Genomic DNA, 26921 nt, shown 5'->3' on the forward strand with positions numbered 1-26921 from the left:
GGGCTCATTGGTCACACCGATCCCCCACCATTCCATCGTACCCGCAATAAAAGACTGACGACATTTTTCCGGGGTGTTCCAAAAAGCTCGCTCTTTCGTTTGGTCTTGCAATGTACTACGCTGTAGATAAAACAGATTAACATCCATGTTTTATTACCACATGCTCATAAACGTAAATCAGTGAAAGATTGTTTACTTTTTATTTGTTTCGAAATATATTACATTAGCTCTTGCGTTTCCTCCCTTTGCGTATTAACAAATATACGTATTGTTTACATTTATTTGTACTTATTATGTTATTTTAAACGAATAAATATTTATAGACTGAACGATATAAGGTTATTTTATGTATATGAAAAATTTCTCTCTATAGTTAGTTATACCTTGTATATTTCCTTTACACGAAATTTAACTAATATAATTTTTTTTCGCATGTATAATTGATATATAATTTTTGTACTGTTTTTCGCTTCTGCTGTATCGATCGAGAACAGGATATCATCGATTGTATATTTGCGAAGATCATTATGGATTACAATTATGTTACATTTTCCTTGTATATATAAAAATTGTTGCATGAGTAAAAAGAAAACTGTAAACTGAAATTATATTAAAATGTTAACTTAATTATGGTTATTATTTTTACATTTTATGCCTTAAAATGTAAAAATGTCATTGTGTATGTGATACAGTGTTTTACTTTCACCGTTTTCTCACAATAAATATATGAAATATAAATTTTATAAAAATGACTCATTTTGATAAAGACACGTATATTGAATGTTTACCAGTAACTGTATATAATGAGATAGTTAATGCATTGAATAAAGACGCAGCTTGGATAACATTAGCAAATCATGTAGCTGAAGAGCTTCAATATCCATGGTAAGAAAACAATAGTATTTAAAAAATACAAGGTATTATAATTTAAAATATATCATTCTATTGCATACGTTTTATGTATAGTACTCTGTGGATACAATCTTTAAACGAGATCAAACATCCAAACGATTCTCCTGGACAAAAGCTGCTTTCTGAATTAAGTATTAAAATGTGTACTATAGAGATTTTACATACTTTATTAAGCGACTGCAAGCTTTATAACATTCTTTCAATTATATCTGATCCAGGTATGATAATATTTATTGTGACCTATTTATTCGAAAAATTACAAACTTACTATTTCCTGAATACCAATGCTCTTAGAACCTTTGAGCATTATTATGCATCCAACAGAGGAATTTCAAACTAGCATTTTGAAAGTATCATTTGGACATCGTCTTCGTCTATGCTGTAAAGCTGTTGGGATGCCATTACCAAATTACATATGGTACCATAATAATAATGAATTGCAGCACTGTACTTCTGATGTGCTTGATTTTATTATAGTTAGGTACATTTTTAGGAAAAATGTTTGTATACTTTTATTGGTTATTATGTCATTGTAACATTTATTTTATTTATTCCAAAGTGCTTCTCAAGCAGGAGAATATAGATGTAAGGTATTTCAAATTAAAAATGATGGAACTCTCATATCAACTTTGACTTCAAAGGCTATAACTGTACAAATTTTTTCTACACCTGTTGTGATAGAAGAACAACCACAGCCACTTTTAGAAGTTAAAGAAGGTGAAAATTTTACAATTCATTGTAAAGCCAATAGTTATTCCAAACCACGTTACCAATGGTTCCATGACAATACTAAACTAGAAGGAGAAACATCTAACATTTTGCATGTAATGCAAACTACTGTTATTTCTCTAACAATATTTAATAATGTCTGCTTTATTAAAGTATGATTTTAGGTAAAACAATTTAGTTTGAAGAATGAAGGAAAATATTATTGTTATATTTATAACGATATCAGTGAAATTTATACGCAAAGAACTCGTGTAATGGTAAAGATGGATAATGATTTCATTAACATTTTATCATTATATCTTAATTTATTAATTACATTTTCATATAGATGGATCTTCCAAAATTTAAAGCAGTTGCAAAAATAGCTTTGGTCATTGCGAATGAAGAGTATGAGAACCATGAATGTCTTTTAACATCTAAAAATGATGCTGCGTGCATTGGTAATCTTCTTAAAGAAATAGGATTTGAAGTAATTTGTCTCCTCAATTTGACAATTACTCAAATGAAAAATGCAATAAAAATATTTAGCAAAGCTTTAGTTGAAGGAGTGTATGGTAAGATGTAAAAAGTGTAAATTAGAAAATATATTATTACTTAAATTATTCTTCTGTTTATATAGGCTTATTCTATTTTGCTGGACATGGTTTTAAAATGCAAGAAAGTTATATGCTTGCAACAGATGCTCCAGAAGCATATTTAAGAAAAGATGCAATATGTGAAAGTGAACTATTGTCTGCATTCCTTGAGAATGATCCTGAACTATTAATTGTTATTTTAGATATGTGTCAAACTTTACCTTCAAAGTAACTTTTTGACCTTTTTTTCATTCTTTCCATTTTCATTCTTTATCTTTATACTTAACTCATATGTTTATTTTTAGAGAATTTAATCCTGAGATATACCATGAGGTACCAACAGTGAATGTGTATAAAAGCAAGAAGAATCTTAGAAATTTAATTCAAGCATACTCTACATCTAGTCATCGACCGAGTTATGAGAAATTAAATTGTAAATATGGTTTATATATGGAACATCTCAGCGAATATATTAATAAAGATATAACTGTTACAAAATTATTTGAAGAAGTAGGAAAATGTAAGTTGTTAATACAGCACATATAATGCGTGGATACACACATAAACTTATCCTATATTCCATATTTGCAAAGTATATATGTTACAACAAATATTTGCAGCAATTGATAGCTGTTTTAAAGGGAAAGAACGGAATCAAATTCCAATGTTTGCTGTCTCTGTTACAAAACCATTTCGTCTTACTGATGCTACTTATAAAAGTAACTTTAGTTGTACTCATTATGTATTCATAAATAGAAATGTTTTTTAACTATTGTTTTAATATATATTTTAAATATTATAGACAAACGTCCAGATATCATTAATTATTTAAGTAAACTTATATCATATTCAACTCAGACAATAAATGTACTGTTTAAACAAGCAAGGATGTGCAGTAGAGTTAAAATTTCTCTATTTATGGAACCATATTTAAATATAGTAAGAATCAAAGTACTTGATTTACCAAATGTAGAAATTAACTTTTTTAATTCTATTCCTGCAAAGCGAAATAATTTATTTCAAGATCAACACGAGAAAGAGTGTTGGATTCATAATCCCCAAATCAATGAGGTATCTACTTTCTACTTAATATGAAAATACTTTTATATGAAGCAATTTAATAATTACTTGATTACAGTAACCTTTATATAGATCTTTATTGCAGGGACCATTGGTGATTTCTGTGTCAAAAGATGGTATCCCTATTGGTGCTACAGTATTGCATATAAAAGATTACATACCCCCTCTACTGAAACTTGTAAATATTTGAGAAAAGAAACATAGAGAGAAATACAATACAAGTAATTAAACATAATATAGAGGATATATTTTAAAAAGCTTTATATATTCTGTTTAAAATAATTTACATATTTATAGAACTATTAAAAAAAATTCTCTCCTCTCAATATACATGCACACTGTGACTTACAAAAAAAAAAAAATAAAAATATTTGTTATAAAATGTATAACTAGTAATTTATATTGGGATACAAATTTTATTTAATTATATAATGGTAAAATCTACCAAAATGATGTATGACTTACTAGCCTTACAATCCATTCACTTCCTACTCCATTTTTATACATCCTTTCAAATATATAATGAATATGCACATATGAATCTATATCCAAAAATCCTTTCATAAACAATCCCTGTATTCCTATATGAACGACTGCATCATTGTTATCTATAGCATAATTGTATCAAGTGAAAAAAATAACAGCAAAAATATGATTATAATAGCATGAGTTTACCTTTATTCCTTCTTAATTTTATGAAATAAGGAAGAAACACAAGAGATTCATCATCAATAAGAAGTAGCTCCCGTTGTCTTGGAGTTAAGCGATCAACTCTGTGCCTTAGTATTTTTATAGCTTTTTCTTTTACCATACCATTTAATGCTTCATAGTCTCGCATATTTAAAGCCGTAGATATTGCTATCAACGCCTAGAAAACATTCCTTGCTACAGCTTTATTAAATATGTAATTTTGTATTCGACATTACATATAAGTACTATTGAAATATATATCCATATTATTAAAGTTTTAGCATTAAAATTAAAGCATTAGTTCAATGCACTGTTTATTTTATTCAACGTTGTATTCTTTTTACACAGTATTAGCTTTTTTATATGACACCTCAATAAATATATACCTGATGAGCTCCTATCATAAAATCTTGTATACGAAACTCTGGGTCAATAGATGAATTCAAAATAAAATAAAGCTGCACCGTTTCAAAAAAATTCCATTGCTTAGGATATCCAAACATTAACGGTGGCAAACTGCTTTGATTTTCAGAGTGTAGTAATCTACGTACATTAAGACTTGGATTTATTATATTTGAGTATTTCGGTTCTCTCCAATGGTAAATCGTTTTTATTTTTAATTGAGCTGTATTATTCGTGTGAAACATTACGAATTGTCGCATCTGTATATGAAGTACACATTTTTTCAACCGGAATAGCATATTGTTCTGCTACTTTGCGTATATATGAAATATAACCTATTATTCTGTACAATCTATGTAATACTAGCAACGTATTCAGTTATGTGGTATTATCCTCTATTTAACGAGTATCGTTATAATATTACTCCGCTTTGTAAATTTTTACCTTTGTATTACATATATATGTACAATTTATAACTTATGATACATTTATATAAGTTAATATCTTTTCTTTTAAATATGGCGCTAGAAGAATCTAAATAAATGGTAACATGAAATAAAGTTACGTTTACAATTGTATTCACTTCAGAATATGTTCAATAGAAATGTATTTAGGACAAATTTTGAATATATAAAACTCTCTATCTATTCTCTAGGAAAAAGAAAATACAAATGTTTATTTATTCTAACATATAATGATACAAAATGTACAAAAGGTATTGACTTAGTTGAATTTAAATTTTGAGATTCCATAAATTAATACCCATGAAACACAATAGTTAAGGGAGATCATCTTTAAGTATGCGCTTACGTGATTCAGCTTGCCATCTCGTGTGCGCATTTATATAAATTTTTGGCCCGTTAGGTTCAGCTCTATTTATCGCAGATTCTCGAAGGTTATTTACATTGTAATTTAGATTTGTTTAAGATAGTAGGAAACTAAGATTTTGATTATATTATAAGAGATTTTACAGTGTCAATATTTTTTAATTTCTACTTAATATATAATTGCAAGTAATGAGGCTCACAACTATTCTATTTGGAAAGTTAGGTGAATGGTCGAAAAAATATGCGAATTTACCAGACCGCTACATAGACCGTGTCTCAGAACGTGTATGTGAATTTGTTTTGTGTTAATATTTACTGTATCTTATATTTATATGGTATTTAGATTAGAAAATAATATTTTATATGTATAGGTATTGTGGAAACCTCCACCTGGCAAACCACAATTTCTTAAACGTAAAATAGTACCAAATAAGAAATTGTACTATTCTATCCATCGACCATGGACAACAAATTTTCAATATGAGAATTGGGTTATGAAACGTAGAGATTGGTCACCAGTTGAACCCATAAAAGATTGGAGTTTCTTTCGTGGTGATCGTGTATGTATCTATATGTGTTATATCAAAGGCTTTGATATTAAAACTTTATTTTTTAGGTGGAACTCTTAACTGGTCCTGATAAGGGAAAACAAGGAATAGTACATGATATTATACAGGAGAGAAATTGGGTTATTGTTCATGGATTAAATACAAAAGTAATAATACGGGGGAAAAAGAAAGGTTTTCCTGGAATTTACTTGCGTGTAGAACAACCATTATTAGTTACGACTCAAGTGCAATTAATAGATCCTTCAGATTTGTAAGTATAATAAAATATCGAGAAATATGTATATATAGCTTGCTGTTTATAGCTTTAAACATTTAATTTATTTTAGGAAACGGACTGCAATAGAATGGAGATATACACAAGATGGTGAATATGTAAGAGTGTCTCTTAGAACTGGCAGAATTATTCCCATACCTGTATCAAGTCAAGAAACTGTAGATTACAAAACTCCAGATATGTATGTTGAAGAACATAAAGATACTACTGAAAGTGACGTAAAGGAATTAACATTCGAAGTATGTACAACCTGCAATCTAATAACATTATGTCAGTAGGGGAGTGTATTATTGATTTTCATTGATTTGTAGGCAAAATTGAAGACATTTGAAATGGATATTATGGATAAAATGGGAATTGTAGAGGATCGTGTACCAAAGAAATATTATTGGTATTAATTTTTCTAAATACATGTAACGTATCAATTTTTTTTATTGTATATATAAAAGTGAGCTTTAAGACGTTTTTAAATCTTTATTTCGTTACTGTAAACTTGATTGAAAGTAAAGATATAATATAATACAGTTTGAAAAATGCCTTTATAGTTCTGATTGTGTTGTGAAAACAAAATTAGATTACGATATCCTGTTTCATGAAACATGTTGAAAATGTTTCTAAAATCAAAGAATTAAATATTTTTTTCTAAATATTCTAAGGTAAAATATTTTTTGTAGAATTATCGTTTATTAAAGAATTCGTTAAGGACAAGCCGCTTTTATTAATGCTTATTACTTTCATATTAACACACATACATATCACAGCATGATTTTTAACAAACGCGACCTAGAAACGAATGTCAGTCTACATTTAAATACTTTAGTAATGCATTATATTAACATTTCTTTTTTTTTATATTATATATGCCATATTTCTAGAACAATTGCATTTCAAATTTTTGCACGCTATTCTTATTTACAAATCATTTTTCTTCATTTATTTCATAACATTGTATTAAACAAAATCATAAAATGAATGCATATTTATATGCACGTTATTCCTTGGATTAAGCTTATAATGCAGACTAATAGTAAGATTGGGAAAAGCATTCCTTTCTTTACAATAATGAAATGTATGCAAACAAACTTCACACATCGTACTCGATGGTACGACATTAAAAAAAGAAATCTCCTAGTGGACTGAGATTTTTCAAATAATTACTTAAAAATGCTATCTCGATATACGTACATATAAGCACAATATGTGAATCCTAATTGTAAGTAGATTCCAACGAAATGTTTGTTATTTTTTGAGAATACGAAAAGACAAACTAAGTACGCGATACATTGTGATTTCGAACATGAGAATGTATCAGGAGATCGTCGAAACGGTGTACATATCGTATCCTTCGAATTCAACACAAAAATTGCCTGCTACGAAATCATTATGTTTCTCACATTCGAAATTTGTTGTTTTGTAATAACGTTACATTTATGCAGTCATGATGATTCGTTCGGAACGATTACTTTTATTTGACTATCATTCACGACGATTTGGTGGCAGGGTGCCTGACTAGGAGGTTTACTTCGCCGTCATGTAGTTTCTTCATGAGGGACCACGCTTCGATTCTTGACATACGTGTCACATCGTATCCATTCACTTCTAATAACTGGTCCCCTGCTTTCAAGGCACCTGTTTTTTCGGCAGCACCTCCTATATCGTAATATATTTATTAGATTTCAAAGTTATAAATATAAGAGACAAATCTATAATAGAAAACATACCGGTAAATATTTTCTTGATCAGCAACGGTCTATCCCCAAGGGGGCTGTCTCTACCTCCTTCGAGACTGAATCCCAAACCAGTTCCATCCTTGTAAACCGCTACAACTGACGGCGGACCCCACGCAGTGTCCTCTGAGGTGTCGTTTGTCTCGAATCCTTTGAAAAAAAAAGCGTTATTGGTTATTACGAATTAAACGTATCTCCTAAGATTGCTAGACTGCGGATATTTATGCGAATTTGTATTTTTATAAATATTTCTATCAACTGAAACAGTAAGATTTATACAGAAATTTGTCTATCATATTAAATATTACATCGTAGGTACATCGAATATAGAGGAACTTTTTACAGAAAAGCAATTTTAAAATCCAGTTTTTTTCTACGGCGGTGTACTTTGTGCGATGAACTGTTCTTTAAAATCCGCAATGTATTAATTACCTATAGTGCAATTTCATCAAAATTACCTTCGATAATAGTTTCGACACTCGCGGTCCGTGATTTCAATTTGCACCCTTCCTCTGACCTCGCTCGAGAAACAACTAAAACAACTTCCGATCTGGGTTGCTTGAGCACCGCTATGCTTTCTCTGTGCGTGAGACCCTGCGTGCCTCTGCCATTTATACTTAGAATCCTATCTCCCCTCTGCACACGGCCATCCTTGTCAGCGATAGAATGTGCCAGTACTCGATGAATCGTGATTTCTTTAATTTCACAATCCGCCCCTCCGGCTAGAGTGATTCCAACGCTACCGGTTGGATTCTCCTTATGAAGTAAGACAACGATCACGTCGTGAGCACCTCGAACTTCTTCGAGACTCGCCTCTTCCACTAGCTGCGCTAATTCCTGTTGCGAAATCAAGCTGGTGCTACTGGCCAACGAACTGATACTTCCAAACTGCTCGCTGCAGCATCTGTCTGTGTCAACATCGGTTCCAACCGGAGACACGTTTCCGTCCACGCTGCTGTCCAAACTGGGAAATCGGTTATGAGTAGCTACAGTAGTTTGTTGCGGGCTGGTGGGGCTATTCACTTCCAGAGCCTTCTTCATGTCCGTCACACTGATGCTTCTTCGACCAAGATTTCTCGTCGTTGGTATTTTCGATAGCAACGATTTCGACTTTTCCGCTTCTGCCATTTCGTCTCCGCTGTTGTCAGTTACTCTCGACTTTCCCAACGTTCCCATCTTCGAGAATGGCTTATCCTCGTTCCAGTACTCGCTTAACATCGACGAGCTTCTTCTGATGTATCGATTGTCCTTAGGTTCCCACTGTGATCTGTTCTGAACGTTGCAGGAGAGAGTACTGCTCCTTTCGGTTCTCGTTTCGCCACTTTGAGCTCGCAGTTTCGTGTCTGCTTTCGCGCTCAGAATATCTTCCAGGCTCATCTGACTCTTCGATCGACCAAAACTTCCATCATCCACGTGTATCGCCGACCTAGATCTACTCTTCGTCGTCAGGATCGTCAGAAGATCGTTCTGATCTTCGGCAGGTTTCTTCGGAGGTATGCTAGGAGGAGATCGCTGTTTCGATACTTGCAGCAGTCCAGATTCGTTTTCGTTCCCTTGTTTTCGTCTATTGGTCGACGACAGATCGACCGAGTTGAATTGTTGTTCCTCGATTATGGCAGACTTATTGTTCTTCAAACCGTTATCTACGGCGCTAATATCGACGTCAGATTTCTTTTCTGTTTTATTAGCCATTTTCTCTTCGGGCGATTTAACCAAAGCTTTCGCCTCTGTACGAACCCACATTTTCAAATCATTCGAAGGTTCTATTATCTCGAACTTCGACTGCCTCACGGTCGAGGACGTTACGTTCCTCTTCGAAGGCAGCTTCGACTCTTCGCTATCCTTCTCGAAAGAATCATCCTCTCCAAACGAGTCTGTTACCTCTATATAAGCGATCTTCACATCCTGTGTACCTGAAACTGTATCCTTGACACGATTTTTCTGATAGCTGTTCTCACCGTTCTCGGTGATCGTCGATCGACATTCATCGTCAGAAAACTTCCTCTGAATCAACGGGGATCCATTGAGATCCCTGCCGCTCCTACACCTAGCGCTAGCCAGAATATTCTTGCGATTGATAGCTTCTACGCTCTGCGGTTTGAGTACTCTTCTGGACAGAGACTCGGCGCTCGCCTGAGATCCAGAAGTGAGAGTCGAAGATGTGCTACAATTGGTGTCAGTACTGTTGGATCGTTTCAATTGCCTCTGAGGTATCTGAGAGTTCCTGGAGTTTGAATCTGTCGTTGGCGATCTAAGACCGGAGCTGCTACTGCTCGACGAAGATCTCTCGGAGATGAAGGCTCTGTCGCTTATGATATTGGATCTGGCAGGATATTCTGCGCTTGTTTCTCTCGCGTAAGTTCTAGTCGGGCTGTCCATGACGAGAGATCGTCGTGGATAGTTGGCTTCCGTAGAAACGTAGGATCTCTCTGACGAAACCGTAGATCGTTCCGAGGGAACCGGTGACATCGGTGGACTGAAGCCTCGAGAAATGCTACTCTGCGAGCTACTAACTGCCGAATCATTGTCCGAGTCGTCGTAATCCATCCTGGTCTTTCTCTGCGTCATTTTGGGCCTGTTACGTAATCCCTCTGGTGAACTGGCTGTAGACGCGAATTCGAAGCTGTAATCGCTTCGCGTTGGACTGCAGATGCTCTCTAAGCTTTTCGGAGGTTCGGAGAGCGGCGGTGTAGAGGTGGTTGTAGTTGTCGACGGGCTTTTCGTAGCGCTGTTTATCGAGGAATTGCTGGAAGAAGTGCCGTATACCGCGAGGCTCTTCCTTTTGAAGGCTGGCGAGTACTTGGAGTGTATCTGAGGAGCTGGCATCTTGAAGGAAGTGGTCGCCTTCAAGGGCACGCTGGCCGTGCTCGCGTTGCTCGCCAAGGAACTCTGAGAACCCCACTTGTCCTGGATGTTCGCTTTCGGTAGCTGTAAAGGACGGGAAATGTTCTGATTCGTTCTGAATATAATATCGCTTGGTATTTGCCATGGAGATAGACTTATCTTCGGTAAATAGGGTAAATTCGAGGAGAGATGTTGCGTATTTTGAAAACTTGTGTGTGTTTATAATGGAGAATTTTTCCAAGAACGAATATTGTTAGTAGAGTGGCTTGTACCACCGTTTTTATCGAAATAAGTTTCAATTTTGTTACATGTCAGTGTTAACAAACGAAAACCTAAAAGTCTATTTTTCGAGGAAAGACGCCAGGTTTGGCGAAGCGATGATGCAATTTCAGGATTTTGATTTCTTTCGACGATAGCTTCTAAGGTTCGGTAAAAATAGACTTACCTGATGCAACAGTATCGAATCTCGCGACTTGATTTCAGGTAAATCAACGATAGGCGCGTCGATCGATATCGTTTCTTTTTCAGGAATGACCAGTCCTCTCAGTTTCGATATCGACTTCTTCCTCTGCTCGATCAACTGATTCCAACTAGTTCTCCTAATATCCTCATTGGGCCTTTTGAACGTAGATGCTAACGAATTCGTTCTAGTAATTTGCGGCGACGCGGGAAGTTCACTCGGCGTGGAAGTTCTATCTTGACCGTACGGACTCGACGCACAGAAACTGGTGGCACGAGACAACGCAGTTGATGTCACAGGTTTTATCGCGACACTCGGAGCATTTTGACTCGAAGTCGTCAACGAATAATTCTTCGCCGGTGATTTAGGCACCGAAGATGTTTCAAACGAGCTGATCAATGGCGTCGTCGCCGAGGTGACAGGCTTTTGTGGAACGATCGGAAACGCCTTGGAAGTATAAATAGTCGGCGACGTCACTGGCGAACTTTGCGTTATACTTGGCGATCGTCTGTACTTCTTCCCAGGATCTTGACTAACGTTTCTTCCCGAATCCGTCAAATCGAAAGAACTCTGCGTTCTGTCTGAGAAGAAGCATGTCCTCTCCTTCTGACCAGAGCTTTTCTCGTCGCTGCACACGTCTTCCGTGGACTTGTACTTGGACAATCTTCTGACGTTGTTCGTTGCAGCAGCGGCCACTACCGAATTAGGGAACAGAGGACCATCCAGGCTACTTTGCGACGAAAACATAGCGATCTTGTCCCTAACCGATCGTTCAGACTTGTCGTCCTGCCGTCGAAGGTCGCCGTTCAATGAAAATTTTCGTGGCGTCGATTCTAAGATCGCGTTTCTCGTGTACGGCGAGCAAATAATTTCTGACTTAGGTGGGCAGATTGACTCTATCTTAGGCGGACAGATTGTCTCTAACTTGGGCGGACCTGAAAGACCAAAGAAATGCCGAATACTTAGCAATGCGATAAGATAGTAACAATGGAATACTAAGAATTCATATAGATAATCTGTGATTAGGGATTATGTGAACGTTCACAGTTGAGTATCTATAGCAAGTGAGGAGAGATTCGAAGAATACGTACGGAGATTTGGCTTTCGTTAGGCTAATTCTCGTTAAATGAACTGCTTACATCGACTACTTAGCCTATAGATAGAATGAAATAAGCAGACTCCTAGCGTATAATTCTTAATACAGTGGAATTTACTTTATAGAAACTTTATTTACTTGAATTAAATCTTCGTTAGTACCCGGTCAAATGAATTGCTTGAACCAGCAGAATCTATTTATTCGAACATGAACTATGACGCGAATGAAAAAATCGCAGATAAAGAATCTATAAAACTCCTTTGCACAAACTCTAATTATATCGATTATATGTCTCCTCGCAAGTCCATATTTGTTGATCCCGATGGCAGTCGATAGTTAAAATATTCCAAAGGTTAACAATTTTTTAGATTCGGTAACACGAGTCTGCCACAAAATAGGCGATACGTCGATGAAATTTTGCAAACAAGTAACGATATATTACGACAAGCGATATTTTTCAAATATTCGACAAGGTGAAAAATGCAGAATGTCTTTAATTCGACGATCGATTCGAAAGAAAAGTTTTAGTATTGTAACATAGAACTTGTTCTTTCCTTGTGGTCTGCGTATTTAATATCTAAAAACCAGCTTCTATATATAATCCAATTCTATATATATATATATACACTGACAAAACACGGAAGGAAAGTTTACCGGTGAGCGGCAATGGCGGAGGCGTGTCCAAGGTATCCTTCTCGGTATGGTCCTGCGCCTCTTCGATAACGGCCACGTCTTTGTGATAGTAACCCGTGATTTCGATCTTCTTCTCCGACACCAGAATGTTAGCGTCACCTTGATTCCCGTAGCTGGAGTAGTTGGTCACGGACGCAGCCTTTTTAACGAAGTCATCAGCGATGTACGGCTTCGAGTCTTCGAGTACGCGGACCTCGCGAGCCAGTACGTTGCTCGTATCTTGACAAACGTTCTCGACGCTCATCTTGCCGTTTATCTCGATGCTCGGCAGTTCGATCTTGCTCACCTCCTGGCAGACGTTCTCCACATTGGTCAAACCGGTGATCCTGTTGTCGGCTAAAATAATGCCAGTTGCGGCGACCACGTTGTTCTCGAGCAACTTGAAACCTTCGTTGTTCATGAAGGATTCGTTCTCATTGCAAACGAGTCGACCGTTCGCGATCATCGTCGACGTCCTCGCCGTCGCCGTGCTCGTCGTCACGAAACGGTACTGCTGGCTGTTGCCACCGAACTCTTGGTACGCTGCTGGAAACTCGTCCCCGTCCGGGGGCAGGCGCTGACCGCCTCCGCAGTTGTCCATCCTACCATTTACCGTCTCTAAAATCACACAAGCCACAGAGTGTTGGTTATCGTCAGCGTTCTTTACACTGCTCGCGAAACGTTTCAAAGTTGCAAGTTTCTCATCTATGTGGTGTTCGATAAGGTTTGCGTTCGATAGGTATTTCGTTGATTCGTAAAGATTTTTATATTTCGTGGAAGTATTTTATCAGATGAGCGCAAAAGTTTTGTCGGTTTATTTTTTTTTTTTTAATAAATTATTACCGGAGACGATTCACGCTATCGTCCAACTTGCATTTCTTTAACCAACTCTGCCACTTTCAACGATAAACTTCGTACCGACGTTAACGTCCGTATTCCGAAGACTGCAATTTGCGATCGGAAGACTCGCATTGCGTTAATCGCAGCCGCGGACATCGAACGAAACTACGAATCTCTGGACGCGCGTTCGACTCACGCGCAATCCTTAACGTCGCATTTACTTCTATTACAAATTGCGCAACGTAATTGCCTCATTAAGCCTCATTACGATTTAAACGTTAGGTATTTGCGTGCGCGTGTAATTCGTTATTTTCCATCAATCTAAGAATTCTTCGACGAAGATGGGTTCGCTGGAAAATGGGCCGTAAATAAAGCAACAAGGGTTGTATTTCCATTGGTTCTGCGCGAATTCGGAATTCGCGCGTAGTAGCTCGCGTTACCGGAGCCCAACTGTTCACGTTCTCGTGCGCTCGACGAGGGGATCGATTCCGCAACGCGCGTCGCTCTTTCGATCCACACGCGTCGTTGCTCCCGCGATCTCGCGAACGTTGATCCGTTCGTGCGTTCCAAATGCACGAGATTCCAGATTGCAGAGGCGGGGAAGGAGAGAAACGTCTAATAAAATCTAGCTACCAGTCGCGATAACGTTGGAAAAGGTTTGGTCTAGGCAAAACCGACCGGTGAATATTTTTTCAAACATCCATTTCCCGTTTATCGGCTCTCTGGAGCGAGCATACTCCGGTAGGAATTTTAATCTACGCAATTGAGATATTCCTGTATAGCCAGGCGTGGGTCTATCTCTATGCGCTCTTATGATTTGCGTTCACCCGTCTTTAGATTTTTAAGTTGTTCGGCGTTTCTGCTTCGAAGGTCGCTGATACCAGGATCAGGAGAAACAAGCAATTTTATTACCACGTGATCGTGTATTCATATAGCTTTTCTAATACCAAAGTATCGGATAGAGAGGTGATATCGTGTTTCGGAATAGCGTTGTTAAAATAAGCTTCGAAAGCTCGATTTGCGGATCGAGGTGTAAGCATTGAGATTCTTCGCAGTTAAACTTTGAACCGTTAGAGTTCGAGTCCTCGAAAGGTATAACGACGATAGCTTAGAAAAACGTATTTTTTAAATTTCCCCTCGAATTTCAGGCGTGTAGAAAGTAACGTCAAAGTGGTTTATTAAAATTCCTCGAAACTACCATAAAAACGACCATAAAATCTTGGAAACTACACGCTAGGTTGACCTTGCCACGGCTCCTAAATTTCCACATGTGGGTTGCATGGACGTTGAATTTTTATATCGAAATTCGGTTTCGGCAGATAGAAAGATATTTAACGTCGTAAGAAAGTCTGCAGTATAAGAGAGACAAACGTCGCGTACATCTACAAGGATTATTTCATCTTTTCTTCGAACTACACAAATTCGCGAATGATCAAAAATATGATTCGATCGAAGAGAATTCAAAGAACACAGAAGATTAAGTTGAGAAGTTGAGGAAATTCAAGTTTTTTACGTCACTGTCTCAAAATATAACTTCACATCACGTTGCATTTCGCGAACTGTCCAATCCAAATTTGGTGGGACCTCGAAAGTCAAGGACAAAATATCGGAGGATCCGCAAAGGAAGCCAAAAGTGTCCTGGTTATTTTAGCGGTTTACGCAATCGCGCGTTACTTTCACGCGCAGCGGCGATCGTTTGCCGTCGGTTTACATAGCTGACCGGTACTCGACGAGGGAATCGCGTGCAAAGGACGTATCCGGAGCAGATCCGCGGTTTCCTCGCAGCCGACCGGATTGCTCAAATCCAAGGATTTCTACATTCTAACACGCGCACCCACTGATAAACCGCGTACGATCGCGTTATCTGCGCTCGAGCGTTCGACGCACGGGCGTGTCACGCTTGGTCGCTCGGAATCGCCGAGAATATTGTCAGAATAAATATTTCCAAATACCATTTGTGCCAAAGGTACCGCCTCCGTGCACGTTTTCGCGTTTCACTGGAATACTGGGTGAAAATTTTTCACCATGCGAACAGATATACTTTCCTATTATATGTAACTTGCGAACGTAGACTTCGTACGATATATTAGTCAGCAACTCGCAACACCAATTTACAGTATGACGTAGCAATGAGTAATACTATATAAACAAAATACAACTCGTATGTACACATAACGGTAGCATGATTTTTAGATAATAGTTCCGATGGAACTTGGCTTTAGAAAATTGTTATCCTCTATCGATAGTGGAAATACCGGGAATATGCTGTTATATCGAGCTGTATCAAAAATTTTCAAACAAACAGAAAAATCTTTAAAACACGAATCAGTTGTTATCTTGTCAGAGAAAAATTTATCTCATGTATCGGTTTTTTATTTTATTCCAACAGAATGTGAAACTTTCTATGTCTATGTAACGATACTTGTTTGCTATTAACGAGATAATAGTATTTTGCTTAACACGGTACATAATCTTCGTGGTGTAAAAGTGTTATCTGTAGGTAAAACTCGAAGGAAGCTCGTTAACATAGGAAATTGATATGGCAAAGAATCAAAGACTCAGGATGAAAAGCCTGCGTTTCGCGGTTAAATCGTGCTCGCGTGCCACATTTCCCGCTAACTTCTGATTAACATTCTTGGCTGGTTGCCGTACGATGGTACCGATCGCCGATACACCTGCAACCGGCGCACTGTTCCTCGATATCGCGATACGATGTGCACCACGTGCCATCGGAAATTCCATTGACTGGCAGAAAGCGTGGAGCCGGCACATTATGTAATTCACGGACGAACTGCACCTACGAGTTTCCTATTCCTGTCAGCCGGTATTTCGATCATTAGACTGTGGATGTTTGCACATTTACGAGAAATTTGAAAGTACAAAATCGCGCAGAATGCGCATAATACGAAAAGATGTATAAAATATGCAAAGCTTAGCGCTTTCTACGATTCTTGGAAAGTGAAACAACTTTCTACCGAGGTTTTACTTTTTGAATTACATTGTCAAAAGTATGAATTCGCATAAAAATTCGCGGTTTGACGGAAACTCCGCTAATTTCGATTCTTACCGCACCTATACGCGTATGCGACGATCAAATTTTTATTTTTACGAGAATAGGAACGGAATTCTGCAAATGGGTGAATCCGTTGGATACGATGTTTCCGTAAAGTTCGGTACAGGTCGGTGACGTTTTAATTCGACTCCGCGAGTTTCGCATTCCAGCATTCTGCGAGCAACAGACACTTGTCGACGGGAACTGCGACCAGATCTGCGTTTACGTGCAACGGACGGACACCGCAGCTCGGTATCCTCGATATCGGTACAAATATGGTGCGATCGCTGGGACACATACGCGCTGTATCGAGCAACGTCTTTCTGGTAGGCACGTCTAACCGATTAGTTTCATCCGCTGGTGTTTGACCGGGAATTTTAATCAGTCACGTCTGCGCTTTCAGCGTAGTTGGGCGACGATGTTTGCGAATCGTGAGACCGGTTCCACATGGAGATACGGGAATAGATCGAAGTTACGGTGGTCCACGAAAGTATTTCAACTCTCGCCGTAGAAAACTTTCGTAAATACATTGCGTGTGTTATACGTAACTTCTTGCAATTTCATTAGCGCTATAATGATATAAGAGGCACGATCGTCGTGATTAGATGCTTCAAATTTGAAATCACAAGTTTATACTAAATATTAAAAATAAGACCTATTTATTGGAAACACACGCTTAGTGAAAAATTAAGATACAGCATACACATTGATCTTGGTAAAAAATCTCTTTAGCAAATGTTCGAATGCCTTCGTCGGACACTGTACGTTAAATTGTATACAACGTACATTTGATACAGTCGATTCTACAAAGTGACAAGATCGCTCTTATAACAAGCGATGCTTTTGATCGCTGGTCGTTAATTCGTCTATTTCACACTCGTGCATTGGCCAGTACTTCTGTATAATCTTCCGCGTATCTTCTCTGTGAAAGAGTTTCAAAGTTATATCCCTGTTCAATCTGAAACTCTTGAAAGGTAATTTTAAAGCGATCACGAGGACGTTTCATTCTACTCTATCGCTGAAGAAGAGAACACGTGTATCTAAAGTGGTAACGTTTTGTTCGCTCTGCTCGTTGACAGAAGGAACATCCATAAAGTGGTCACATCCCTCTGTCCGCGCGTCACCGATCGAACCTGGCTTCCGACAGTTTCAATTCTACGTAGTTATGGCAAGTACTGACCTCGACTCCGTCCGAGAACCGGGCTTCCGCCAGGAAGCTTCCAATGTCAGGCTTCTCCGCGGATGACATAACTTCTTGCACCGAATATTCTTGCTTCTTAACAAACTCATTCGACGCGAGCTTCTTCGATTTCCCTCAAGCCGACTAAGCACCGTCCACTAAACGTTCGTAAATTCGATCGAAAAGCTAACTCGAGAGAGCGTCAGGGGTCAGAAACACGGGTCAGACGCTTGAGCGACCCTGGTGAACCGATTCGAAGAAAAAGAAAGGCTAACTTGAAGCAAGGGGTGAAAGGGACACTTGGACGACGACTCGTTCTTACTAGTAAGAAGGCTCTCGTAAGACTGGACGACATTGCTCGTCGAGGCCAGCTTCCGTGGTTAGCACCGACATCAAGCGTTATGCGCTCGTGGGAGAAGGGATAAAGCGGTGGCCGCTGCGACGTGTCGCGGCCACGTTTTCGGTCCTCGATCCGAGATCGGTGTACCTAGATTCAAATTACGAAATATCTTCTCGGTGAACTTATCTTGGATCTACCTGGCTAAATGGAAAACCAGCTTGTTCTGGAATAAGTATGCTAGAGGCGGTTTTATTACGGTTAGTTTGGTGGAACGGCTGGAGAAGTTCGAAGTTGATGGGAATGTTAGAGGTTGAGAAATGGAGAAGAGAACCTGACGACGGTCGACTCGTTGAAGTTTGGCTCGGTTGAGTTTACGTGAGCCGAGATGAAAGTTAGATTTCGATAGATAAGATTAAAATACAGATATAAATATTTGCTTCTCGATATGTGTATGTAGTTTACTATTTGTTAATTTTGTGTATTGGATTTGATGCTGTTTGCCGATCCGACACGTTCCAACAAGAATAAAGTATCGATATTTGTTCCGATGTTAGGAAAAGGAAAGGTGTCTGAAACGGATACGAATGTGACGAAGAAACGGAACAACAGAGTTAAGCTGATGTGTCGCACGGACACGATTAATCGGCAAAAACATGCGTATCTGAATTTCATACGAGTAGAGAAATAAACAAGTAGAATATCGTTGTCAGATCAGAAATTAAACAGGTTAAACAATCTCGCGTTAAAAAGATAATAAACCTCGCGTTTATCATATTTTTACATTAATCATGAATTACGTCTTCCGAAATTAACGAGATTTCACTCACGCTTTTTACGTTACGTTTCTCACGAAGAAACATAAAATACGATATTATAACGTTACGCATCTAAAAGGATAATTTCACAAAGAAATTATGTAACAAATTTTTGACGTTCGAATCGGAACAAATGCAAGCTTCGAGCTATTAAATCGTACGACATAACGTTGTTTACGGTTGAGCTACTTACGGAACAGATTCTACGTTTGTACCGCTCCAAGAGCAGAACGCGCGGTTCCCACTGGAATGAGTTACGCCAGGGAGCCCAGGTGAGAGAAAAAGCAGAGTCACGCCAAGGTTAAGAACTATTAATCGCGGTGTGACGTGAAATATCGACGAATACGTTCCGTGCTGATTAATCTTGCCAGAACGTGTCAACCGTGCGAAGCGTATGAGTTGAATCGGGCGAGTTTTACGCGGCTTTGGAAAGCTCGATGCGACCAGGTGGTGCGTGCCGTAGCACACGAACAGGAAGCACTAACCATTCCGTTATTGCGTCCACTTAATATCGTCGGATCGATATTTTAACCCGCGCACTTATCTGCGAGATCGTGAGATAGCTATAATTGGCTTTCGAAGTAATATTTATGGATCGAATTTTCGATACGAGATACGACAGAGGATACACTGTTGATCGTGTTGCAATGACGGAGTTGGTCACCATCTTAACGGAGACTCCGCTAACCTGTTGGCGTGGGACCGATTTACGGAGAATTTGCGGAGAATTAACGGTGTAATATTTAACGACGAGTAAAATTAAAGAGCTCGTAACGAAAACGACTCCCGATCATTTTTCCACTTTTTAGATAATGACGCATTCTACACGTATAGTAGCGTGAAGTTGGACTTGGAACATGGCGAAATTGATATTACAAAAACTGATCTATATCTTGATTTACGGTGTCTTTTATTGATATTCACCACCGTGTCCGAGGCGTTTCGATGTATTAAAAGATTAATTAAGATAATTCGATAATACCGTTATAAACAGATGTATCTATAGCAATAATTTTCCGAACACCTTAACGTTGCAAGTTGAATAAAAATCATGTACGTATCATCGAATGACAGATTGACCGATCGTATAAAGACCTCTGTCGAAACGAAGTTCGCGATTTCGTGATCTAATTGAATATAGTTCTTCCGCGATATGATTACGAATACGTTACGAATACGTGGAAAGGGAAAAGCCCTTTGGCTTTTCTGAAGGACCAAGGATCGTTTTTATCACGAGCCTTTCGACTTTTTTTTTTCTTTTTCATTTTCTCTCAATTTTGCCACAGCTTGAGAACTGACGAAAGTGATCTGGGACACGAATATCGCGAGTCGAAGGAAAGAACGTTTATCGTTCCATGCTTAGATGATTTTTCTGGCGCACCCAGATAACCGCGGTTACACCGATCGCAACCGTAAATTACGTCATTATGCACGTCAATTACGTTTGTCGCAACGAGTCGGGCAATATTTTCTTTCCAAAATGGGCACTGTTAGACAGGAGATAAAAGTGACAGAGTTATGTCACGGAGACTAAAAGTCGTTCGTCCTTGACGTCCAAAGATTCGAATCGCGGTTAATGTTATGATATCTCGAAAGTATAGAACCTTGCACGTAGATTATTAATTGTTATTTTTTATCTTGCGCAATGACGTCCTTTTGTTGCGTCGATCGGCGTCATCGCGATGAAATGATTGATCGTTTTTCAGACAGACTAAACTTCGATGTTTACGTTTATTTTCTCTGTCCAATGTTTTCTTTGTCGTTTACCAACGCTGTCTCGCGCAGGTATTTAAAGATGTCTCAACAGTTTCAAACAGGAATGTATATAAAATTTACAAGATAATTACCGTAAACGTATATACATTTGACAAAAGGCCAGTATATAGCACGAACAGCCGTCTTAAACGTACAATTAGCGTTAAGAATAGTTTCATTAAATATCGTGGTTCGTTGCTATAATCCATAATTGATTGTCCTTGAGTACCTTGATCCCTGCGAGATGTACACGTGCGTTAAATATAAATATCTTGTAGCTTCTCTATAGGTTTTCAGTTTCAGCTTCAAACATTATCAATATAATTAGTCGAATAGTCAAATATTCCTACGATGCTAATGAATTCTAAAAACGGTTTCCACGATACACACGATATATCCGTGAAAGACTTCCATAAGTATTCGAATACTTTTATGAGTCGCTGTCAAATCAATTCGCGCAGTACGCCGTGATCTTTTTATTTGCGAAATGGAAATGAGTCATTCGAATAGTATATACGTACGCTTTGCTTGGCAAGCAATAAATCATCGCGTTTCGTGGATCGAGTGTTTGTTTAACGCGTTGCGATATTTTAATCTCCGTTGAAAGAACGATCATTATGTTTGCGCATCGAGAACCGTTCGATCGTTAAAAGGCTCTTGAACGAGAAGCTTGACGCGACTAAATACGGGCTCGAATACGATCGTGGAAGGAGTCAGTCGTGTGTCCTTAATTGCATAACGATTTCGACCTATTATCCGGTTTCTGTCCGGTGATTTGTACATCGAAAAACCCGATTGTCTTCTCCGGATACTTAGGCGTAGAAAAGTAGGACGCAACTTTATACGTCGAACCGCGTTGAAGGGTTAATATCACGTTGCAGATCTGAGAGTGACCTCGGCCACGTCTGGCGCATACGTTTCGCCTGTTGCCAGCTAAACAGACCCGTTTATACCAGCTATCGAGCGTAATTGTAATCGACGTGGTTCCTGTTGAAAGAAATTCATTGAGTACTAAGACAAGTTGTAACATATCGAAACAGACGGTGAATAAATCGTTGGTTTTTATTCATCGTTTCTTCGTACGCGTCGTTCATGTCGCGACAGCCGATCAATGACGATCGAGAACTTCGATAAACAAGACCGAAGGATTATTTCAATTACAGTGGCGTTACTAATGAAAAGAGCATATGCATATACAGAGCAGAGATATAGATGGACAAATGGATCAATTGTAATTACAAAATGAAATTATTACCGGCGAGTACTACGAGGAAAACTAATTTGTCAACTGTAATAAGTATGCGTCTAAGAGTATTATTAAGTATTACGGACCTATATCTTGCTACAAATTACGTTTAAAATTTAGTCGTAAGCTTAAATTGACTTATGGACAGAAGTGTTGGGTTGTCCGGAAAGTGTCTTTCTTTTACAGACGCGTCTTTTACAACGACACATGTTTATACAAACACGAAATCTAATCTGTCGAACGTTGTAATCTTTATTTTGATAGAACAAAATGGATCATACGTAATTCGATAAAATAATATAAAACGGAAAATGTCGTGCATCCGTTATTTCCTTGTAAAACGAAAGAAACTTTTCGGGCGACCTAATACATCGCTCGTTGAACTCGTAGCGAGTTCCGGCACATGGACGAGTGGTCGTCTTCGTTAACCGAAGTTAAAAACCGAAGTTTTAATCAGTTCAGCTTTCGAGAGGCTCGAGTAAAGGAGGTTTAAAAACAGAAGAGAAGTGGTTACGTTATCTGCACTTAATACACGGTGGTAAAACGTCGCTCGTTAAATCACGCGGCTAAAGAATATTCGATAAGGGAGGCCGGATCTCGCTAAGCCGCGTTATGAAATCCTTTTTGGCCTACGAATCTCACACTCTGATTCACGCGTTACATCACGAATCGCACGGTCTATCTGACTTTTCCCTTCGAATTTTACGGGCGTGCACGCGACGTCACGACCACGAACAAGAAAAGAATCCTTTAAAATGCGAAACGAAGTTCGCGTTACTTTCAGGCCACTCGAGTCAACCGGCTGCACTCGTCAAACGTTCAATTTCCGTTTCTTTCCTGCCGGCAGATGATCACCGAAGGATTTCCTTAGTGCCTTTAATTTTATAGCGCCTACTGGCTCGAACGAGCGAACGTGGCCTTTTGTTACCAATGAAACTTCCCTTTACGGCGAGCCTCTATGAGAAAACGGTTTGCGAAATTCTTCCTACCGTCCATCCATTTTCTACTGAATTTACTTTCCGCTGGTAGCGCGGCCTTTCAACGTGGCTTGGTTTCCAATCGGTTCAACTACCACGCGTAAGTAACCAAATCCTCTTCGCAACGGTTTGTCAACTCGTTTTGTTGTATCATCGAATACCATGCGATAATGTGCGAACGACACAAGACGTGTTTATCGATAGTTCGTTATGCATGAGATAACTCGTTCGTCACATATATCTATATAATAATATGTCGAATTTGGAAAGTAACCAATCCACGTGACGTATGTGCGTAGGTGGACAATTTCAAATACAAACGATCGAATGCTTTTCCCTCGATCGAACAAGAGCTTTCGATCAACACCATCGGGCTAGCCGGTCCGTACAGCGAAATTGATTCCACTGATTCGCCGATGAATCGCAAAGGTTGGTTTCGTGGCAGACAAAGCAGCCACCGTTACTCCGATTTTACACGCCCAGCACCCAATTGATCGCGCAATCGCATGGTTCCCACATTATTTCCCTCGCTTGGCGTTGACACTCGGGTCAAAGGGCCAACGAGAAGCGACCTTTTGCGACGGAACATTTTGGCTCTAAACGAGTCGTATTTCGATACCGGGCGAGAATTTTTACGACATGTCGGGGAAGAAGGAACGAAGCGTAGTAAGTAGTGAGTGACAGTAAAATACAGACGACCCACGTTTTAAGAGAATATTCCAGCGCAAAGCTTCGAGAAAGACGAAGTTGTAGAAATATACGTGCAAAAGTCTGCATTCGAATTCTCGAAGTCAATGTAATTGAGCTTATTTGAACGAATGCAAAGGAACGATGCAAGTCGTGAGAAGATTTTATCCTTAAGCGAAAACGTTCCAAGCTTTGTACACTACCAGCAATTGTCGCTATTCGTCTCTAAAATTTGTAGGAATATAGTTAAATATATGTGCAGAACACCGACGAAGGTAGAGATTCTTTGTACAAAAATGTCAAAGGAAGTCTGGCTTTCTACAGTAAAATATTCCCATAATTCTTTTAGGTACGAAGATTAAAAAATACTTTGATATTACAAAAAATCACAAAATGCTAGAAATAAATTTATTTCTCAAGTTTTAACGATTCATACTCGTATTTATGACATTCTCATTGGCTGCATGGCAGTTCACCGTTAAATAATTGCTAGGTGGTACAAAAGGTTGTTAGAAAAATGTGTAGTACCATCGTATCTGGAAGATTTATCAACGCGTCAGGTAGGCGATAAATATCCCATAGTGAGAAATAAGATTCCAGAATGCGGAAATATTGGCATTGAAGTCAGCGACATGTCGTACGTGCCTCGATACACCGATGACGCGGTCTTCGTCCGTTCTTGTTCATGGGAGCGGCTCGCGAGACGAGTAGGAAACGAATCACACCTCGAGAATCTTATCCAATTATTTTTTTTTAAAGGGAAACTAGTGTGTCGGCGATAGCTCAAAAAGAAAATACGCTGACTGATGAAAATAATGGTGTGGTTCGGGGCAACGAATAGCGAGTTTACGTGTCTCGATATCGATACGACGTACTCCGACAGCCAATAGCAGCTTTTTATTCGCGCCGATTCATACAGTACGCGTTTCCTCGTTTCTTTCAGTGAATCCACCTCTTCGTTTTACCGATATACGGTAATTCGTGAAAGTACCTTAACACTTGTAGCAATCTTTTACGGATATATCATACGCGTGTTATACGAAACCATTGCAAGTTTCATTAATTTTGTAACGAGACTCGACTTTTCGCCATTGCGTATATTGATAGAATTTCAAACGAATATGAAAACTTACGAGGAAGTTGAAAGATATTTGGTACAAGTACGTATTTCGTAGAAATCATAAAAACGTTTAAACAAACGTTAAGACGACTAAATTTACAACGTTTACTTTTTATTAAATATACGCTTGCAGTAAATATCCTGTACCTTGTATATACACATGTAAGGGGTATCGACAGAATCTTAAAATGCTTGATATTATATAATACATCCTTATGTCATAGATGGATAAACATACACATAAAAGACTTCTATGATAAGTGTTGAAATACTTGCGTGAATCACTCGTATGTACAATGTACACGGAAATTAAGAGATGTAACGATATCTTCGTTGCGTTTTCTCAGGAATTGCGCTCGCTTCTATCATACTTTCCTGGAAATTTCGATGCTCGCGTTCTAGTTTCTGTTGGCGATCTACTTACTTACGAGATTGTCGCGTCCCTACGATGATACCGCATCGATCGACGTCGAAACTAAACATCAGAGTATCAATTTGTAACGGCCGCTGGACACGCGATGTTTTATCTGACTGATTCGGTGTTCGACCAGCGTCACGTCAGTTCGCAATGTACAAGGCTGTTCTCCCTTTATCTGGTAAATTAACAATAACCCCTTATCGAGTGTTTTTTTCCACTTTAGCCGTGGCGAATCGAAGAGCAGATAACGGAGAACGTAGAGAAAAGCGCGGTGACTAACGCTTTGATAGAAGCAGAAAAATATCGATGCCAGTCAAGGAATTAGAAATCAGTGATTCGTTTCGATTCGACAGATATTTAGCAACTATTGGACGCTTCGCTTGTCGCTCGTTAATAGCAAATCAATCGTTTGCAGTGATTGCGAAATGTACGTTCTACATTTCACGACACCTAATTAATTATAATGTAAATATAATAAAATATATAATTATAACAAATACAATAGTGTGCCAATCGTTTTCGTAATCGTCGTACGCTAGTTATCGATGGTAATTTTAACTGATAATATTTCTATCGAGAGAAATCTATGGGACGTTAATAGAAGATGCAATCGATTGAACGAAACTGATTATTTCCTATCGTTCAGGCTATAGATTGGTCAATAGTTTGCATTTTAGAAATTTATTTCGGCTGCAGTCATTTTCAATGTATTTTTCTAAAAAATATTTCAAATTGTCGCGAGTCACTACGTCGTTCTAATACGTTTTTAACTCTGATAAACTAATAGGTTGCTTTACGATAATTAACTAATAACAAGTGACACATCCAACGAGGTTGCGTTTTTTCCAACTTTTACGAATGATTTCACTTCTTGGTTCTTAATAGGTTAACACGGTCGAGCAGATACTCGGGCAGAATTCCGTGGAACGAAATCGCCAACTAGCAGAGAAATATGCGGGGAATGAGAATCGTGACTCCGACATCTAAAATCTAGAAGATAGTTCGACCACGTTGTTCGTTTTCGCCCTGGGACGCCGACACGAGGCGTTCATTACCGGTCCCGAACCAGATCGTGACACGTCACGAGCGTATCTCAATGTGAAGTTCGCAGGCACGATCGAGGGCGAATTCTTGCAGACTTTCACCGGCCGAAGGACGGGCCATCGCGTCGTAAACCGGCGAGCATTTGCGGCTTAGCACCATTGTTGCGCCTCGCGGAATGATTGTTGGTCATGCCGCTCAGAAATACTCGCCGCGGGTTCCGTAAAAATTTATTCCCCTTGCCTTCTTCGTAAACCCGGAGAAGCGGTTCTGAGAAAGGAATGCCGCGAAAGAATGTCTGGAAGAGCTTCAGCTTGGATGACTCGAAAGATTCGTGGGATCTCGAGCCATCTAATTTTCTCGTTAACTGGATAATACCTTGACTCATTAAGGACCAAGTTGTGACAACGCAAAATGTTATTTCGTAGCGTTTTATAGCATATCATTGATAATCGATAAAGAAGGTTTTTCTCGTAGATTAAATGATATTCGATCCTGAAAGGATTACTTTTTCTTATACTACGCTACAAGCTTTTCGAACAACCTGATATTACGTTTAAAGGATTAGCAGTTCGAATGGTAAATTAATTGTT

At 38.6% G+C, this 26921-nt stretch overlaps 4 protein-coding genes across 8 annotated transcripts in view; 2 read left to right on the top strand and 2 right to left on the bottom strand.

Annotated features, from left to right (window-relative positions):
- The first annotated feature begins 103 nt into the window (after window positions 1-103).
- Window positions 104-17904, top strand: LOC126868194 (mucosa-associated lymphoid tissue lymphoma translocation protein 1-like). Of its 4 annotated transcripts, none has more exons than XR_007690548.1 (11): window positions 104-885; window positions 967-1130; window positions 1207-1393; window positions 1472-1736; window positions 1806-1898; window positions 1970-2195; window positions 2261-2444; window positions 2522-2736; window positions 2837-2935; window positions 15063-17075; window positions 17153-17904. XR_007690548.1 is itself a non-coding variant. In XM_050623420.1 (11 exons), exons 1-11 carry the CDS (start codon window positions 749-751, stop codon window positions 3498-3500), a joined length of 1971 nt encoding a protein of 656 aa, XP_050479377.1. In that variant the 5' UTR covers window positions 104-748; the 3' UTR covers window positions 3501-3696. The 4 variants fall into 4 exon arrangements, 3 of the variants coding, with proteins under 3 accessions (XP_050479377.1, XP_050479378.1, XP_050479379.1); XM_050623420.1 differs by lacking the exons at window positions 15063-17075; window positions 17153-17904 and adding exons at window positions 3019-3287; window positions 3369-3696; XM_050623421.1 differs by lacking the exons at window positions 15063-17075; window positions 17153-17904 and adding exons at window positions 3019-3287; window positions 3382-3696.
- LOC126868210 (uncharacterized) lies at window positions 3541-4893 on the bottom strand. Its single transcript, XM_050623466.1, has 3 exons — window positions 4373-4893; window positions 3972-4164; window positions 3541-3904 (listed from the first exon to the last, which is right to left on the bottom strand). The coding sequence occupies exons 1-3, from the start codon at window positions 4685-4687 to the stop codon at window positions 3738-3740; spliced, it is 675 nt and encodes a 224-aa protein (XP_050479423.1). The 5' UTR covers window positions 4688-4893; the 3' UTR covers window positions 3541-3737.
- On the top strand, window positions 5247-6594 carry LOC126868208 (probable 39S ribosomal protein L24, mitochondrial). The gene is made up of 5 exons (XM_050623464.1): window positions 5247-5500; window positions 5587-5775; window positions 5832-6034; window positions 6111-6297; window positions 6370-6594. Exons 1-5 carry the CDS (start codon window positions 5405-5407, stop codon window positions 6454-6456), a joined length of 762 nt encoding a protein of 253 aa, XP_050479421.1. The 5' UTR covers window positions 5247-5404; the 3' UTR covers window positions 6457-6594.
- The window catches only part of LOC126868180 (serine-rich adhesin for platelets), a 60440-nt gene continuing 40031 nt past the window's right edge, over window positions 6513-26921 (bottom strand). For both annotated transcript variants that reach the window (XM_050623385.1, XM_050623384.1), the window contains 5 exons: window positions 12840-13475; window positions 11075-12024; window positions 8244-10713; window positions 7780-7935; window positions 6513-7708 (listed from right to left, as the gene is read on the bottom strand). In XM_050623385.1, the coding sequence (XP_050479342.1) occupies window positions 7539-7708; window positions 7780-7935; window positions 8244-10713; window positions 11075-12024; window positions 12840-13475 (4382 nt within the window). In that variant the 3' untranslated portion in view covers window positions 6513-7538. The remainder of the gene's footprint in view (window positions 7709-7779; window positions 7936-8243; window positions 10714-11074; window positions 12025-12839; window positions 13476-26921) is intronic.

Source organism: Bombus huntii, chromosome 8 (assembly GCF_024542735.1).
Source record: "Bombus huntii isolate Logan2020A chromosome 8, iyBomHunt1.1, whole genome shotgun sequence".
Taxonomy (NCBI): domain Eukaryota; kingdom Metazoa; phylum Arthropoda; class Insecta; order Hymenoptera; family Apidae; genus Bombus; species Bombus huntii.